We start from the raw sequence: 17,322 nt of genomic DNA on the forward strand, positions 1-17,322 counted from the left end.
GGAAGGAGAGGAAAACCAAGCGGAAAGGAATTACCACGAGGAAGAAAATAGGATTCCGGTTTTACAGAGATCTGCCTTTTTTCTAACAAGAGAGCACGCCGGGCTGCTGCAGCGTCCCACGGCCCCCCCGCGCACGGAGGGTCCTGGGGCCTCTGCGCCCCTCAAGAGAAGGCCCGTGGCGAGGGGGGGGCACGTGGCCGGGCAGCGGCTGGGGCCTGGGCGCAGGAACCGCGCATGGAGCCGGGCTGGCTTTGGCAGCGCAGGCTCTGCCGAGCTCGGGCGCGGGCTCTGGCGGACGCCTGTCAATTCATTAAGCCACATCAGTGTTAAGAAATCAACCTTGTGCGGAGCACTTCCCAGATACACGGAGAGACAGACAGACAGACAGATAGGCAGCAGCAGGCAGGGCCGCCGGCTAGCGGCGACACGAGCCACGTGGCCGGGGAGAGCCAAGCGTGGCAGGTGCGTCCCAGCGGGCGGGCGGGCTGGCGGAGGCGGCGGTGCACACGCAGCGAAGCCCCTCGGCGGGCGAAGCGGCAGAGCGGAGGCAGGTCCCTCCGCACGGCGCAGAAGCAGCGGGGAGCGCCAGCGCGCACTTACGGTCGGGGCACCGGCTCCGCGGCGCGGTGGCGGGGACGGGCCCGGAGGCCAAGCCGGGGAGCTGGGGCAGCTCGGAAGCCGGGGCGCGGAGCCCCCTCCTCGCCGCGCCGCGGGCGGGTGGAAGGGGTCCAGGCAACAGCTCCGGGGCCGGCGCAGTGTCTGGCTGTCCAGTGCCGAGTGGCAGGGAGCCCGCGACGTCGTCCTCCGTCCCGCGGCACACCGGCTGCGGTGGGCTGTGGTGTGCCGCGGGGACAGCGTCGTCTCCTCCTTCGGGGTGCGGGGGATGAAGCCGGCAGGGTTAATTACAAAAGAGTCACTAAGTGGTTAGATCAAAAAGGGGGAACTGTTTTCCTGTTTTCCAGCTCTGCCTCGCGGCGTCCGAGCGGCTAGGTGGGATCGGCTCTGCAGAGGGCAGGAACAGCAGCAGGCTCCCGGGGCGGCAGATCTGGGAGGGTAGTGTGTTTTCTCTCTCATCTCTTAATATACAAATACTGTCAGAACAATCGTATATATTAATATATTAGTCTAGTCTTTTTGGTTAAACTTTAGGCACTGCTTTGGAAGAAGAATGGAGTTTAAAAATTAAAAAAAAAAATACTAGTGATTAGCCAGCAGCGTTGCCACATGCGGAGCAGGCGAGGCGGCGGGTTCCTCAGGAAGGGGCCGGCAGGTTTCAGGCCACGCAGAGCGGGGGCCCGCGCGGCCCGGGGCGCTCCCCGCTCGCCTCCTGCCCGCAGCTCCTGCTCAGGAGGGACAAGGCGAGGGCCAGGGCGGCCGCCTCCACGGCGCTCCAGGGACCCGCAGCGTATCTGCGCCCAAAGCTCGAGGAAGAGTAGGAGGAGGAAGAGAAGGTCATGGAGAAGCCGGAGCCGGTGGCGTCGAAGCTACCTCGCCTGGAGCCCGACCGGGACCCGGTCCGGGAGCCCGACCGCGAGCCGGAGGTGGAGCCGGCACTGCTGACATTGTAGGGGCTGTAGTAGCCCTTGCTGGACTGGGAGGAGGCCTCCAGCAGCCGCAGGCCAGTCCCGTCCTCGATCATGCTTCGGTCCATCGCGTCCTTGTAGGAGATCTTGAGCTTGGTTTTGGGGCAGGTGAGATACTTGGAGTAGGTGTTCACATCCCGCAGCTTCTGGGCCGTGCGCGTGTCGATGGTGCCCTTCTGCAGTGCCTCGTCCAAGGAGACACGGCCCTCGACATCGGGCTCGATCAGGCCTCCCGTCAGGTACTGCACCTCCAGGAAGCGCTGCCCGGCCTCGTAGTACAGCCAGCCCTTCTTCAGGGCCTGGGCCGCTGACATCTTCGTCTTGGTCCGCGGGTCCTCGAAGCCGTAGAAGGCCTTCTGCGCCAGGTTGATGCGGTCCACCATGATTTTGTCGACCAGGCCCTTGTTCACCGCGTCGGCGACAGAGCACTTATCCCCAGTGTTGGGGTCGATGATGCCCCCAGTGCAGGCCTGGGCTTCCAGCAGCCTCTGCCCTGTGATGTTATCCACGAGGTTGCGGTGCATCGCCTCTGTGATGGACACCTTCTCCAGAGTGTCCGTGTCCAGGATGCCCGCCACCGGCCCGGTCTCCTCGGTCGGGTCGCTCCACATGGATATCTGCGTTCGCGTGGGGGCCGGGCTGACGGTGTAGGAGGAGGACGATCCCACAGAGGATGAGCGTGACCGGAAGCCGCTCATGTTGCCGGAGAGCATGTCTGCAAACTCGGTGATGGAAAGGGTGCCCGAGCGGTACTGGTCCAGGGCCGACTGGTCGATCAGGCCCTTGCCGATGGCATCGTCAATGTCATACTGGCGCCCCGAGCGCCTGTCAATGATCATTGACTTCACCACGCCATCGGAGGAGGAGGTGGTGATCTCCTCCCACTCGCACTCCTGCTCTGACAGCTCCAGGTAGGTCTGGTGGTCGATGAGGCCCTTGCGATACGCTTCGTACACGGACATCTCTTTGCCTGTCTCCGGGTCGACAATCACCACCCTGCGCTTGCGGACAGAGGACTTGGAGGAGGTCTTCCTCTCCCGCTTCTTCTCCTTCAGGGGCAGGAGGCAGAGGCCGGTCTCTGGGTCAGTGATGCATCGCTCCATGAGCTGCAGGTAGGTGAGGTTCTCCTCTGTGTTCGGGTCGAAAAAGCCCTTGGTGTCATCGCTGGGATCCAGCAGGATCTCATTCATCTCCTCGTCGAAGAGGCCCCTCTTGTAGGCAATCTCCACAGGGAGGCGGTGGCTCTCCTCGGGATCGATTATGCCTCCCGTTGCAATCTGGGCCTCGAGCAAGCGGATCCCGTGGTCCTTCAGGATCAGACCCTTCTTCATCGCCTGGAAGAGGGAGATGAGCTTTCCAGAGTAGGGATCCCGGTAGCCAGTGACCGCCCTCTCAGCAGAGAGCAGCTTGTCCTTGAACTCGGGGCCCACGATGCCCATCCGCACAGCTTCCTCCACTGTCAGCTTGAGGCCCTTGATGGGGTCAATCACGTAGCCCGTGGCTGCCTGCGCCTCCAGGAGCTCAAACGCGGTGCCTGGCCTGATGATACCCTTCTTCATGGCCTGGTAGACGGACAGCCGCTCCTTCGTGGAGTCCACAAAGACGCCAGCGATGCAGCTGGTGCCCTCCAGGAACTTCTTCAGGTTCTTAGAGACCTCCTCAATGGAGGTGAGGCCCTCCTGGAGGCGCTGGGCAGTGGCTTCGTCCATCACCTGCGAACGGACCAGCTCCTCCACAGTGATCTGCTTCCGCAGCCCCCGGAAGGTGAGCTTCCTCGTGTCGCAGAGTGGGAGCAGGAGGAGCCCGCTTTTCTCATCCTTCCGGCACCGCTTCAGGAGCTGCGTGTAGCTGAGCTTCTCCTCCGTGGACGGGTCCACGTAGCTTCGCACCTCGCTGGGCTCGGACAGCATGTCGTATGTGTCCTTGTTGATGAAGCCCCGCTGGTAGGCCACCTCCAGGGGCAGATGGAAGCCCAGGTGCGGGTCGATGATGCCACCGGTGGCTATCTGGGCGTCCAGGAGCTTGAGGGCCTCTTCGCTGGGGATGAGATCTTTCTTCATGGCCTGGAAGATGGAAATCTTCTGTTCGCTGTACGGGTCTCTGTAACCGGTCACGGCCCTCTCTGCGGAGAGGAGCCGGTCATGGATTTCAGGCCCCACCACGCCTTTCCTGACCGCTTCATCAACGGTCAGCATCTCATTCTTTGTAGGGTCGATCATGAAGCCGGTGGCAGCCTGGGCCTCCAGGAGGGAGCGGGCCACTTCGGAGTTGATCAGCCCCTTCTTCAGCGCCTGGTAGATACTCAGCTTCTGCTTGGAAGAAGGGATGTAGATGCCAGCCACACAGCCTGACCCGTAGAGATACTTCCAGACAGTCTCCACGTCCAGGAGCTCCCGGAAGGTTTTGGAGCCCTGCTTCAGCAGGTTGTAGATGTCTAGAGAGATGATCTTGGCCTCGTAGAGGTCCTCGGCCGTGATGCGACGCCGGACGTAGTCATAGGATGTGAGATTCTGCTGCCGGATGATCTCAGTCTTCTCGATGATCTCAATGATGATGATGATCATGCGCTCCTTGGACACACGGCCCGACTGGAACTCCTCCATGAGCTGCTTCCGCTGCTCCTCAGGCAGCAGGTCCGAGTGCATGATCTCCCAGAGCGACATGGAGGAGCCCGCCCTGCTGCCCACGGGGATCTCCACCTGCGTCTCCTCAAACACCTTCCGCGTCTCTGCCTCTGTGTACACCTGGGTGGTCTCCACCAGTGTAGGCTTCTCAGGCTCCCGCAGAGGCAGCAGATACAGGCCCGTCTCAGGATCCTCAATGCACTTCTCCTTCAGCTGCATGTAGGTGAGGTTCTCGTGGGTGTTGGGGTCAAAGAAGCCCTTGGTGTCATCAGTGGGGTCGGAGAGGGTTCGGTTCATCTCCTCGTCAAAGTAGCCCCGCTTGTAGGCCACCTCCACGGGGAGGCGGTGGCTGTTGATGGGGTCGATGATGCCGCCGGTGGCGATCTGGGCCTCGAGCAGGCGGATGCCGTGCTCCTTGACGATGAGTCCTTTCTTCATGGCCTGGAAGAGGGAGATGACATTGCCCGAATAGGGGTCCTTGTACCCAGTGACAGCCTTCTCGGCGGACAGCAGCTTCTCGTGCAGTTCAGGCCCGACGACACCAGCCTTCACGGCCTCATTGACATACAGTTTCCGGTTCTTCACAGGGTCGATCATGAACCCAGTTGCTGCCTGGGCCTCCAGGAGGACCACAGCAGTGCTGGGCATCAGCAGCTTCCTCTTCATGGCCTCATAGATGTTCAGCTTCTCCTTGGTCGCCTCCACATAGACACCAGCAATGCAGTCGCTGCCGTGCAGGAATCTCCTCACCGCATCTGTCTCAGAAAGGTCCTTCACTGATTTCTTGCCTTCCTTCAGCTGCTCGTACTGGGCTTTGCTGATGATGCGGGACTCCACCAGCTCGCTGGCAGGTACAGGTGCCCGGAGACCACTGAACGTCAGCTTCTCCTGCTTTTTGGTCTCTGCCTCCTCGATGATGGTGATCACAATCTTGATGATCTTCTCGATGGTCACCTTGCCGGTCTTGTACTGTCGGAGGAGCTCCCGCCTGTGCTCCTCGGTGAAGTACTCGGAGTGGATCAGCTCCCAGATGGTCATTGTCTGGCCCTTCATGCTGCCCACCGGGACCTCTACGGTCGCCTTGTCAAAGCTCTCCTTCGCCTGGCTGTCTGTGTAGACCTCCTCCTGCTGCGACTGGATGGCTTTGTCTGACAGGGGCAGCAGGCAGAAGCCAGTCTGCTTGTCCCGGTGGCAGTTCTTCTGCAACTGGGCGTAGGTGAGGTGCTCTTGGGTGTTGGGACAATAGAAAGCCTTGGCGTCATCTCGGAGCTCGGACAGAGCCTCATTTATCTCCGGGTCGAAGTAGCCCCGCTTGTAGGCGACCTCGAGCGGGAGCCGGTGGCTGTTCACAGGGTCGATGATGCCTCCAGTGGAGAGCTGGACGTCCAGCAGACGGATCCCGGTATCACTGGGGATGAGGCCTTTCTTGAGCGCTTGGAAGAGGGAAACCGTCTGGCCCGTATAAGGATCCTTGTAGCCAGTCACGGCCTTCTCTGCGGACAGCAGCTTCTCATGAAACTCCGGCCCCACCACCTCGGCCTTCACTGCCTCGTCGACAGAGAACAGCTTGTTCCTCACGGGGTCGATGATGTAGCCGGTGGCAGCCTGGGCTTCCAGCAGGGACAGGGCAATCTCTGGCTTCAGCAGGTTTCGCTTCAGGGCATCGTAGAAGGTGAGCTTCTGGCTGGTTGACTCCACTAGGACGCCAGCAATGGCATCCGTGCCCTTCAGGTACTGCCGCACAGACTCCATCTCCGCCACGTCCTTCACAGACTTCTTGCCCTGGTGCAGCTGGTTGTAGAGGTCCTTGTTGATGATTTTGCTTTCCAGCAGCTCAGCAGCAGGCACGGGGGCCCGGAGCCCCTCGAAGCACATCTGTCTCTTTTTCTCACTTTCCTCCACAACCGTGATGATGATCTTAATGATCTTCTCCACCGTGATCTTGCCAGTCCTGTACTGCTGGATCAGGTCCCGCCTTTGGTCCTCAGTAAAGTATTCAGAGTTGATGATCTCCCAGATGGTCACCGTCTTCCCTTGGAACTTGCCGAATGGTGCCGTCACCGTGGCCTTCTTAAAGACGTCCTTAGCTTCTTTGTCGGTGTAGACCAGCTCTCTTGCTTTGTCCGCCTGGTCAGTGAGCGGCAGGAGGCACAGCCCCGTGTCCGGGTCAGTCACACACCGCTCCATGAGCTGCAGGTAGGTGAGGTTCTCCTGTGTGTTGGGGTCGAAGAAGCCCTTGGTGTCATCGGTGGGGTCGGAGAGGACCTGGTTCATCTCCTCGTCGAAGTAGCCCCGCTTGTAGGCAGCTTCTACAGGCAGGCGGTGGCTGTGCACGGGGTCGATGATGCCGCCGGTGGCGATCTGGGCCTCGAGCAGGCGGATGCCGTGCTCCTTGACGATGAGCTCCTTCTTCATGGCCTGGAAGAGGGAGATCTTGTCGCCCGTGTAAGGATCCTTGTAGCCGGTTACCGCCCGCTCAGCAGACAGCATCTTATTGTGCAGTTCTGGCCCAATCACTCCCTCTCTCACCGCCTCGTTCACCGAGAGCCTCGCGTTTTGCACAGGGTCAATTATGAAGCCGGAGGCAGCCTGTGCTTCCAGGAGGACCAGCGCGGTGCCTGGGCTGAGCAGCTTCTTCTTCATGGCTTCATAGATGCTCATCTTTTGATTGGTGGGTTTGATTAACAAACCAGCAATGCTGCTCTTGCCCTGCAGGTACTTCTTGATGTCTTCCCTCTGCGAGAGCTCGCCAACGCTCACAACGCCCTTCGCCAACTTGTCTAAGCTCTCCTTGCTCAAAATGCCGGCATCAGCCAGCTTCTCTGCAGATACCTTCTGACGGATGCCGTCAAACGCAAACTCTGGCTCCCCATTCTGTGCCAAGCCATCCACCGCATCTCTGCCATTGGGCACGGCTTTGATATCTGGCAGCTGCATGGTCGTAACTGCGGTCTCCTCGGGCAGGTCGTCCGTCTGGATCATGATCTCTCGTGTCTGGGCCAGGGCGGCCTTGTACTCTTCCTGCATCTGCTCGAGCCTCTCCCTGAGCTTCTTGTTCTCCTCTTCCAGGAGTTTCTCCTGCTGCTGCCGCTGTCTCTCCAGCTGCTGCAGCTCCTCCTGCTTGTGCCGGACATTTTCCTCTGCTTCTTGCTGATGCTTCTTGGCTTCGTCCAGCATGGCTTTCAGCTGCTGCTTCTCCTGCTCCATCTCCTTCTGCTGCCGCTCCTGCTCTGCCTTCAGGTTCTGGGCTTTGTTCACCTCGTCCTTAAAGAGCTTCTCCAGCTTTGTTTTCTCCTCCTCGATGAACTTCTCCTTCTGCAGCAGGGCGTCCTTCTCCGTCAGGAAGGTCTGCTGGAGGAGCTGTGTCTCCTGGCGGAGCTGCGCCTGCTGGGCCACCTGCATCTGGGGTGGGAGAGAGAACAGCACGGTCAGATGGCACTGCCTGCCCAGGAGGGCAGAGCCGGTGGGGCAGCGGGGGCGGGCAGGGGCGGGAGGACAGGCAGCAGGGCTGGTACTGGGCTGGTAGGGGTGCAGAGTCACCCCACCACTCTGCTACGCCGGTTAAGAGTTAAGGGAGCAGAGCTGGGGTTAGGGAGCCACAGCAAACAACATGTGGGTGGAACGAGCAGGGAAAAGACACGAGGCGGGGGTCAGGGACTCTCCGCTCAGTACCGAGGCTGGGAGCTGGGGATGGTTCTTTTCTACAGAGAGGAATAAGGCAGGGTGTGCCACAGGGGCCGAAAAGCCGGCACAGGTGGTGGGGATTGCCCCCTCCGTAGCAGGAGCTGCCAGCAGCAGGAGAGGGCAGGGTGTGGGAGGTCCTGCTGCTGGCAGCTCCCTGCCGGGTTTGCCTCACCGTACCTGATGCTGGCTCTGCGCACGCCCTTGGGGGTCCCGCCCCACGAGTGGCCGCTCACCGTGACCCCTGGCAGGGGGGGCCCTGGGGCAGGAGGCTCAGCGATGCCTCCACCTCCCGGACGGTGCCGGCAGCCAGCTCCATGCCCGCGCCCACCAGGCGCGGGCTGCGGCTCCAGGGCTGGAGGCTGCATGCCCACGCTGCAGTGACGGTCCTCGGGGACTGGCCAGCGCAGCTCCCAGAGCCTGGCCAGCCGCCCGCGCACCTGCTGTCCTGGGACACGGCACGGGGCGGCTGGGGAGAGGGAAGGACTCCCTGGCTACCACCACCACTAAGGGGGACCCGTAGCCCAGTACCTCCTCTGCCTTCTGCTGCAGCAACGCTGCCTCCTGCTTCAGCTTCTCCTTCTCCTGCTCCAGGTCAGCGATGGCCCTCCGCAGCTTCTCCGCATCCTGGTCGCTCTGGTGCCGCTGGATCTCTAGAGTGTGCACCAGCGCCATCTTCTCCTGCGTGGCCAGCTCGGTCTCGTGCAGCCTCTCGCTGATCTCCTCTGCCTGCTTCTTGAACCGCTTAGCTTCCTCCTCGGCCTTGGCCTGGGCCATGCTCATCTCCGCCACGTGCAGCTTGAGGCGCTCGGCCTCGGCTGTGATCTCCAGCTGCCGCCGGCGCTCGGCCTCCAGGGTTTTCTGGAAACCCTCTGTCTCCTCGGCCAGGCGCTGCTGCATCTGCTCCTTGTCCTCCTGCAGCCGCTTGGCGTGCTCCTGCGCCAGGTCCTTCTGCTTCTGCAGCATCTCCGCCTCGGCCTTCAGCCGCGTGGCCTCCTGCACCGCCTGCATCTTCTCCTTGAGCATCTTCTCCGCCAGCACCCGCTGCTGCGCCAGGTCGTCCTCAGCCAGCTTCCGCATGCGGGCAGCCTCCTGGGCCTCCACGCTGAGCCGGGCGACCTCCTCTGCCACCTGCTTCATCTTCTCAGCCTCCTCCGCCAGGAACTTCTGCGTGTTGTCCTTGTCCTTGAGGATCAGCGCCTTGTTCTCCTCTTCGATCCGGCTCTTCAGCTTCGCCAGCTCCTCCATCTGCACCCGGACCTTGAAGAGCTCCTCCTCCACCTGGGCCTTCTGCCGGACGGCGTCAGTCACCTCCTCCTTCAGCCGCTGCAGCTCCTCGTCCAGAATGCCCTTCTGGTGGTCCGTCTCATCCAGCTGCAGCTTCACCTTGGTCAGCTCCTGCTCCACCTGTGCCTTCTGCCGCAGTGTCTGCTCGGCGAACTTCTTGTGCTTCTCCATCTCGGCATCCGCCAGCTGCTTCTGCCGCAGGGCCGCCTGCTCCGCCTGTGCCCGCTTCGCCGCCTCCAGCTCGGCCTCCTTCCGCAGCTTCTCCGCATCCGCCTGTGCCTGCGCCTTGGCCTGCGCCTCCTCCTCCGCCCGCTGCTTCAGCCGCTCGGCCTCCTCCACCCGCTGCCGGGAGAGGCTGGCGTCCTGCTCGGCCTTGCTGCGGGCGAACTCGGCCTCCTCCGCTGCCCGCCTGGCCCGCTCGGCCTCCTCCCGCAGCCGGTCCAGGAGGCTCTGCTCCTGCTGCCGCGTCTGCAGCAGCTCCTGCTCCTTCTGCTGCACCGCGGCCAGGTGGGCCTTCTCCTCCGCCGCGATCCGCTTCTGCGCTGCCTCCCGCGCCAGCTGGATCTGCCGCTCCGACTCCTTCTCTGCCACCTCCTTCTGCCGCCTGGCCTCCTCCACCATGGCCTTCAGCCGCTCCACCTCCTCCAGAGCCAGTCGCCGCTGCCGCGCGGCCTCCTCCTCAGCCGCCAGGATGGCCTGCACCTTCTCCTCGGCCTCCCGCCGGCGGCCCTCCTCCTCCAACGCCAGCGCCCGCTGCCGCTCGGCCTCCCGCTCGGCCTGCTCCCGGCTGCGCTGCACCTCCTCCGCCTCCCCGCGGATGCGGCTCAGCTCCCGCTCCAGGTCGGTCTTGCCCGCCGAGGCCTTCTCGAAGCTGGCCTTCAGAGCGCGGATCTCCTCCTCCACCTGGCGCCGCTGCCGCAGCGTGTCCTCCACCAGGCCCTTCTGCCGCTCCAGCTCGCTCTCCGAGGAACGCTTCAGCAGGGCGATCTTCTCCTCGATGTCCTGCTTGTGCTGGGCGGCCTGCTCCTCCAGCAGCTTGCGCTGGTAGGCCTCGTCCTCTGCCAGCCGCCGCAGCCGCTCGTTCTCCGCCTCCTTCTCCTTCAGGGCGATCTCCGCCTCCGCCTTCAGCCGCGAGGCCTCGTTGATGGCCGCCAGCTTCTCCTTCAGGATGCGCTCGGCCTCTGCCCGCTGCCGGCCAGCCTCGTCCTCCGCCAGCTGCCGCTGCCTCTTGGCCTCCTCGGAGAGGGCCCGCAGCCGAGCGGCCTCCTCGGCCAGCTCCCGCAGCTTGCTGGCCTCGGCCTCCAGACGCTGCTTGGACTTCTCGCTGGTGGAGCGCGACTCCTCCTCCGTCTTGGCCTTGCTCTCCAGCAGGATCTCCATCTCGGCCCGCAGCTTGGCCAGCTCCTCCTCCACCTCCTTCCTCTTCTGAATGGCCTCGCTCACCTCCTTCTTCAGCCGGAAGAGCTCCTCCTCCAGGAGCAGGCGCTGCTGCTCCCCGTTCTCCATCTCTGCCTTCAGCCGGATCAGCTCCTGCTCCGCCGCCAGCTTCTGCTGTGCTGTGCCCTCTGCCAGCTCCCGCTGCTTCTCCAGCTCCTCCTCCGCCAGCTCCTTCTGCCGCAGGGCTGACTCCTCCGCCTTGGCGCGCTTGCGGGCCTCCCGCTCCGCGTCCTCCTTCTGCTTCTCCGCCTCCTCCTGTGCCAGCGCCTTCTTGTGGGCCACCTCCTCCGCCTGCAGCCGCAGCCGCAGCGCCTCGTTGGCCTTCTGCCGCCAGCGCTCCAGCTCCTTCTCGGCCTCCTCCCGCGACCGCTCGGCCTCCAGCTGCTGCTTCTTCAGCCGCTCGGCCTCCTCCTGCAGGTGGGCCACCGTAATGTGCTCCTGCTGCAGCGACAGCTCCAGCTGTGCCGTCTTCTCGGCGAAGGACAGCCGCTTGCTCTGCAGCTCGGCCTCAGCGCTCCGCTGGGCCACCTCCTGGGCCACCTGGATCTGCCGCTCCTTCTCGGCCTCCGCCTGCCGCATCCGTCGCTCGGCCTCCTCCGCCTGCAGCCGCAGCTTCTCCAGGTCTGCCACTGCCTTCTGCTTCTCCCGCGCCGCATCCCGCTCAGCCTGCACCTTGCGCTTCAGCTCTTCTTCTGCCTCCCGCTTCTTCTGGCTCTCCTCCTTCACCTGCCGGCGCAGGCGCTCGGCCTCCTCCTGCGCCTGCCTCTTCTGCCGCTCGGCATCCTCAGCGCGCACCCGCAGCTCCTGCAGCTCCGTCTCGGCGCCTGCCCGCTGCTTCTCGGTGCTCTCCAGCTGGAGGCGGATGAGGCGGATCTCCTCTTCCACCTTCTTGCGGTTGTACTCGGCCTCCTCGATCAGCTTGACCTTGGACTTGATCTGGTGATCAGAGTTCTGCCGCAGCTGCATCAGCTCCTGCTGGATGTTCTGCTTCTGCTGCTCGGCGTCCACGGCCACCACCTCCCGCCGGGTGACCTCCTCCTGCATGCGGAGCTGCAGCTCCCGTGCCTCTGCCTCTGCCTGCGCCTTGGCTTTGGCGTGGGCCTCGGCCAGCTGCCGCTGCTTCTCCAGCTGGGCCTCCACCTCCGCCAGCCGCTTCCTCTCCTCCTCCTTCAGCTTCTCGGCGGCTTTCTGGAGGGGAAAGAGGGTGCAGAGAAAACAGAGAGGGGAGAGAGAGAGAAATCACAAGGGATGCGACCGAGCCACGGCGTCAACGCCAGCCACAACCACGCACCACCGAGAGACGGGACGGTCCGGGACGGAGGGGTGGAGGATGTGCATGGAATGGCTTCGGGTCCCTGGACCTCCCCACGAGCTGGAGGCGGTGACGCCAGCTTCCAGAAGACGTATGGCAGACAGGGGACACACGACTACCGTGTCTTACTCAGCACAGCGCGGGCAGACGGGCGACAGGACCAAGACAGCGGTGCAAGAAGCAGGATGGCCCGCGTACCACAGAGAAGGGATGGAGCGCGAGCAAAGCCCGAGGCGATGGAGACGGATGTGAGCAGCTTGCACACCACCACCATGCCCACTGCCCTCGGGGGACGGCCCTGCCCCGGCCCCCCGCAGAGGGGAGCCTCCTCCCATGCTCGCCGGGGCTCCCCGTGCGAGAGGGACTGGCACGGAGAGCCATCACCCCGGGGAAACGGAAGACCCAGCCGGAGTGCCGGTGTGAGCAGGACGGAGGGGAGCGGGTGGCAAGGGAGGTGCCAGCGGAGCCTTCCCTGCCGGGAAAGCCTCGACGACGTGGAGAGCAATCCAAGCTCCGGCCCGTGCTGCCCCAAGCTGGTTCGAATCCCCCCCCCGAGCTGGCCCGCGCCAGGTAACCCGGCCAACCGGTTGTCTGCCGAAGGGCCAACACGGCTCACGCGTGGCTCGGGGCCATGCCTCAGAGCGCTCGTGCCGCATGCACCGTGAGCAAGGCAGGCGCACGCTCCGTGCGGGGCCCGGGCACAGGCAGCGCACATGCGGGTGAGCCGGACCCCTGCGCCGTGGGGCTGGGGCCCCTCGCGCCACCCCGAGAGGTGCGGCGAGGGCCCGGGAGCAGAGGCAGAGGAGGGCAAGGAGCGCGGGGGCGAGGGGCTCCCGGGAGGGCTGGGGTGCGGTGGGCAGGAGGGGCACGCAGGCTGCTGGCGGCCATGGGGTGAGGCGGAGGGGTGCCGTGGGGAGGGGGACATGCGCAGAGTGAGTACCTGGTGCAGGGATGCCAGAGTCATCCTGGTTTTTTACCCTCCATTAGATCCCCACCAACACAAACATCCCCCAAGACAAAGCACTGGCAAAGCGGCTCGACTTCCAAGGGCAGAAACCAAGAGTTAGAAAGGTTACCAAGACAGAACACCCGAGGGCTCCAGTCCCGCGGCGCCCGAGCACAGCGTTCATGCGGAAGGCAGGTGCTGACTGCGCTACGTGTATCTGGGAAGTGCCTCCTACCACCGGTCACACCAGAGCCCAGCGGCGCCCGGAGCTGGCTCTGCGTGCCGCCCCGGCCGGCTCTCTCGGCTCGGAGACCCGCTGCACCCAGAGCCAGCAGCTTCGGTCCCAGGAGCCCGGATCAGAGCAGGGTTAGAGGCCGTGGGCCAGCGTTAGTGATGGGGGGGCCGGCAGTCATCATGAACCACGTTTCCCGTTGTTATGCCGGAGGGAGAATGCAGCCGGAGTCATGCCACCCCACGTGCCCGCACGCCGCTCCCCTACCTCCTCCTCCTCCAGCCGCCGCAGCGTCTCCGTGATGAACTTGATGTACTGGCTCGTGAGCGTGGTCAGCTCGCTGTACCGCGTCCGCAAGTCCACGTACTGCGGCAGACGACAGGGGTCAGCGGGAGGGGAGCACGCCGCGGCAACCCCCCGCCCAGCTGCCCGGCCACCCCGTCGGCGGTGGGGCCGGACGGAGGCGAGCCCGCGCGCCGGCCCCGCTGCGCCCACCCCTTCGGCAAGGGGCAGCAGCCTTCTGCGCTGGGGAAGGAGCTGCCCAGGCTCAGCCGTGCGCCGGGACCCCCCCGGCCTGCGCAGGGAGGCCCCCCCTCACCTCCTGGATGATGCTGTCGGACGCAGACTGCACTTTGGGCTTCTTGGCCGGAGAGGCCATCGGCTCCACCTGCGCCTTGAAGCTCACCAGCTGCAGCTCGTAGTCCTGCCGCGGAGAGGGGTCCTCAGCACGCCGGCCAGCGTCCCCAGCCCGGGGCCGCCTGGCACCGGGCTGCCCCTCCCCAGCCCCACGCCTGCCCCGGCACCCCCAGGGAGGCCAGTCTGCAGCGGGCAGGCACGGCCGGCGGGCGCACCTTGATGGCGTCGATGTACTGCTTGGCGTAGCGCTGGCACTCCTCCACCTTCTCCTTGTTGCGGTCGCACTCCTCCAGGAGTTTCTGGGGGAACGCGCCGGGGTGAGCTCAGGCGCCCTGTGGCCGCCCCGCCGCGGCCAGGGACAGCCGAGAGCGCCGGCCAGGCCGGCCCCGTTCGCCCCGCCGCGGGCGCTACCTTCTCCTGCAGCAGCTGCTCCCGCACGGTCTTGCTGTCGGTGATGGGCACCGCCTGGATTTTCTCCTGCCGCTGCTTTGCGTCCTGGATCCACTGGAGCAGCCCGTCGCAGCTCTCGCGGTAGTACCGCAGCTGGCGGCCCAGCTGGTCCAGCTCGCGCTGGCGCAGGTCCGTCTGGGCCAGGACGGCCTGCCAGCGCTCCAGCAGCTGCTGGACTCTCTCCCGGTAGCGGTCCAGGTCCACGTCGCGCTCGCTGTGGCCCCTGACCATCCGCTCGTTGACATCCTTGGCCTTGCTCAGGTCGGTCTCCAGCGTGCTGAAGAAGGGCTGGTGCCCCTCGGCCTGCGCCCGCAGCCGCTGCGGCAGACAGAGCCGGGGTCAGCCCTGGTCCTGGGCCCCCCACCGGCTGCCCCCCGGCACGGTGCTGCCCCAGCCGTTACCTTCAGCTCGGCCTTGCTGGCCTCCAGCTCCTTGAGGTCAGCCGGCACGGTCTGCACGTCCTTCAGCTGGTCCTCGTACTTCTTGACCAGCTCCTCTGCCCCCTGAGTGCTGCGGATCACCAGGTTGATGGTCTTCAGCCTGCGGAGAGAGGAGAGGGGTTCAGCCGGTCCCAGAGCAGTCGGCACGCAGCCGGCACACGCCGGCACAGCCAGCTTCCTCCAGACCTCGTCAGCCCGGCCCTGACCAGACCAGGCTGATCCCAGCTGACGCAGCCCAGGCCAACCAAGGAGCCGCGCAGGGGCTCGGCACTCACTTCTCCAGGTAGATGCTGGAGAGGCTGTACACCTGGTCCATCTTCCGCAGGGTGATCTCCAGCTCCGAGCGCAAGACGGGGGCCGAGCTGGCCTGCTCTGGCTGGGCCAGCACCTTCTCTGTCTTCTCGCTGACCTTGTCCAGGTTCTTCTTGATGCCCTCCAGCTCCAGGTGGATTTGCTGCAGGGAGAGGAGGGTCCCTCACTCTCCCCGCCTGGCACCCGCCAGCTGCAGTTCGGGGCCGAGCCTGCCTGTGGCCGATCCCCCACCTAACACCGTGCCAAACGCCGGGCTCTGCCAGCCAGGACCCGGCCTGCAGTGCCCCCGGCCACCCCCAGCCCTGGAGGAGAAGGAGCAGAGCAGAGAAGGGGAAGAGGTCCGCAGCCGCCCGTGGGACCGGACGCACCCCAGCCCCGTTCCGGTGCCGAGGTTCCCGTCCGCGTGTCACGCGCCTGCGCGCGCGTACCTGCTGCTCGGTGATGCGCTGGGCGCACTCCTTGACCGGGTCCTTGTCGAGGGGCAGGCGGATCTTGTGGATGGTGCGGGTCTCGCAGCCCTCCAGCTGCAGACGGATGTCCTTCAGCTGGGAGATGTAGTTCTTGCACAGGGACTCGTCCTGCTCTCCTGTGGGGACGCCGGGGACGGGTTAGCGCCTTCCCCCTCTGTTCACCCCGTCCGCGTCCTCGGGGACGGAGGGGACGCCCCAGGGAGCGCGGGGCGACGGGGAGGAGGGGGCTCACCTTTCTCCTGGCTGCGCAGCAGCAGCTCGTACTTCTGGGTGCAGGCGTTGTACTCGCGCTCCACGTGCAGCCGGTCATCGGGCTGGAAGCTCCGCGAGTCCTGGCTGTCCCGCAGGAACTCCTGGTAGTGGGTCTCCAGGCTGCGCAGGACCTGCCGGCACTCCTCCACCTGCATCGTGCGGAACTGCGGGGGCAAAGGCTGCCGTCAGCCCCCGCCGCCGGAGCGGGACCCCCGGGGACCCCGCCGGGCTGGGCAGCGCCCCGTGCCGGCGCCGGGGGGGGGGCTCACCGTCAGGTGGGACCAGGACTGGATCTGCTGGATGTCGCGGATCAGGTACTGCCAGGACAGGAGGCTCCTCATGTCCAGGTGCAGCTGGTGCCAGAGCACGAGGAGCTGCTGGTGGGCGTCCTCCAGCCTGGGGAAGAGCCGGCGTGAGTGCGGGGGCGCAAGGGAGGCGAGCGGCGGGGACGCCGCGGCGGAGCGGGGAGCCGAGGACGGTGCCGCGGAGCCGCCGGCGCGGCCCGGGAGGGGGGCAGCCGGCGCTCACCTGCGCACGGCGTCCAGCGCCTCCTTGTTGGGGGGCGGCACGAGGAAGCAGACGGAGGGGACGACGGCCTCGTTGCCGGCGGCACTCAGCACCTTCCACTTGTAGGGCTGGGCGTTGCTGAGCAGGGCGCACTCGTCGTTCTTGTGCACCGTGATCTGCGGGGCCAAGGCGGCGTCAGCCCAGGGCAGGGGGTCGCCGCACGCCCTCCCCGGCCCCCCCCGCTCCCCGCCCCCCCCCGCACCTCCATTTGCTTGTAGTCGCAGACGGCCTGGATGGGCGGGCGGCCCTGCAGCGGGGTGCCGGGGCTGCGGGGCTTCAGCTGGACGATGGCCTTGGCGCGGCGGGCCAGCCCCGCCAGCTGCCCCCCGTACTCCGCCAGCTGGTCCTTCTGCTCCTGTGGGCACAGCGGGGTCAGGGGGACCCGGGGGGGCTCCCCCCGCCGTGCCCCGCTGGCTGGGGGAGCCCTGTGGCTGGGCGGGGGTCTGGGGGCGAGCGGCAGGGCGGGTGTGGGGGGCTCCGTGGGAGGTGCGCCCGCTCCCACGGGGGCCCTGGGGCGCGGGGGGGTCACTGCGGAGGGTAACGAGAGGAGGGACGGCAGCAGGGAGGGGATTAGTGGGGGCGCTGGAGTGCGGAGGGGTCACTCCTGCAGCGGGGTCTGCACGTGGGAGGGAGGTCGCTGCAGCGGGGGGTCACCCGGGGTGCTGCAGTGGGGCTCATGCATTGGGGGGGTCACCCCTGGGGCTGCAGCGGGGCTGGGGGCACCCCAGGGCTGCAGCGGGGCTGGGGGTCACCCTGGGGGCTGCAGTGGGGCTCACGCATTGGGGGGGGTCACCCCTGGGGCTGCAATGGGGCTCATGCATTGGGGGGTCACCCCTGGGGCTGCAATGGGGCTCATGCATTGGGAGGGTCACCCCTGGGGCTGCAGCGGGGCTGGGGGTCACCCTGGGGCTGCAGTGGGACTCATGCATTGGGGGATCACCCCTGGGGCTGCAATGGGGCTCACGTGTTGGGGGGTCACCCCTGGGGCTGCAATGGGGCTCATGCATTGGGGGTCACCCTGGGGCTGCAGCGGGGCTGGGGGCACCCCAGGGACTGCAGTGGGGCTCATGAATTGGGGGATCACCCTGGGGCT

At 65.5% G+C, this 17,322-nt stretch overlaps 1 protein-coding gene across 28 annotated transcripts in view; it reads right to left on the minus strand.

The window, feature by feature from the left end:
- PLEC (plectin) overlaps nt 1-17,322 on the minus strand; it is a 71,752-nt gene that overhangs the window by 174 nt on the left and 54,256 nt on the right. For 27 of the 28 annotated variants that reach the window (XM_072851687.1, XM_072851688.1, XM_072851691.1 and 24 more), the window contains 13 exons: nt 16,432-16,584; nt 16,191-16,345; nt 15,932-16,058; nt 15,643-15,826; nt 15,369-15,526; nt 14,904-15,082; nt 14,590-14,728; nt 14,150-14,506; nt 13,954-14,037; nt 13,701-13,805; nt 13,370-13,468; nt 8,420-11,800; nt 601-7,609 (listed from right to left, as the gene is read on the minus strand). In XM_072851687.1, the coding sequence (XP_072707788.1) occupies nt 1,274-7,609; nt 8,420-11,800; nt 13,370-13,468; nt 13,701-13,805; nt 13,954-14,037; nt 14,150-14,506; nt 14,590-14,728; nt 14,904-15,082; nt 15,369-15,526; nt 15,643-15,826; nt 15,932-16,058; nt 16,191-16,345; nt 16,432-16,584 (11,457 nt within the window). In that variant the 3' untranslated portion in view covers nt 601-1,273. The remainder of the gene's footprint in view (nt 1-600; nt 7,610-8,419; nt 11,801-13,369; nt 13,469-13,700; nt 13,806-13,953; nt 14,038-14,149; nt 14,507-14,589; nt 14,729-14,903; nt 15,083-15,368; nt 15,527-15,642; nt 15,827-15,931; nt 16,059-16,190; nt 16,346-16,431; nt 16,585-17,322) is intronic. The other variant, XM_072851710.1, reaches the window with a different exon arrangement.

This window comes from Ciconia boyciana, chromosome 2 (assembly GCF_034638445.1).
Source record: "Ciconia boyciana chromosome 2, ASM3463844v1, whole genome shotgun sequence".
Classification (NCBI taxonomy): domain Eukaryota; kingdom Metazoa; phylum Chordata; class Aves; order Ciconiiformes; family Ciconiidae; genus Ciconia; species Ciconia boyciana.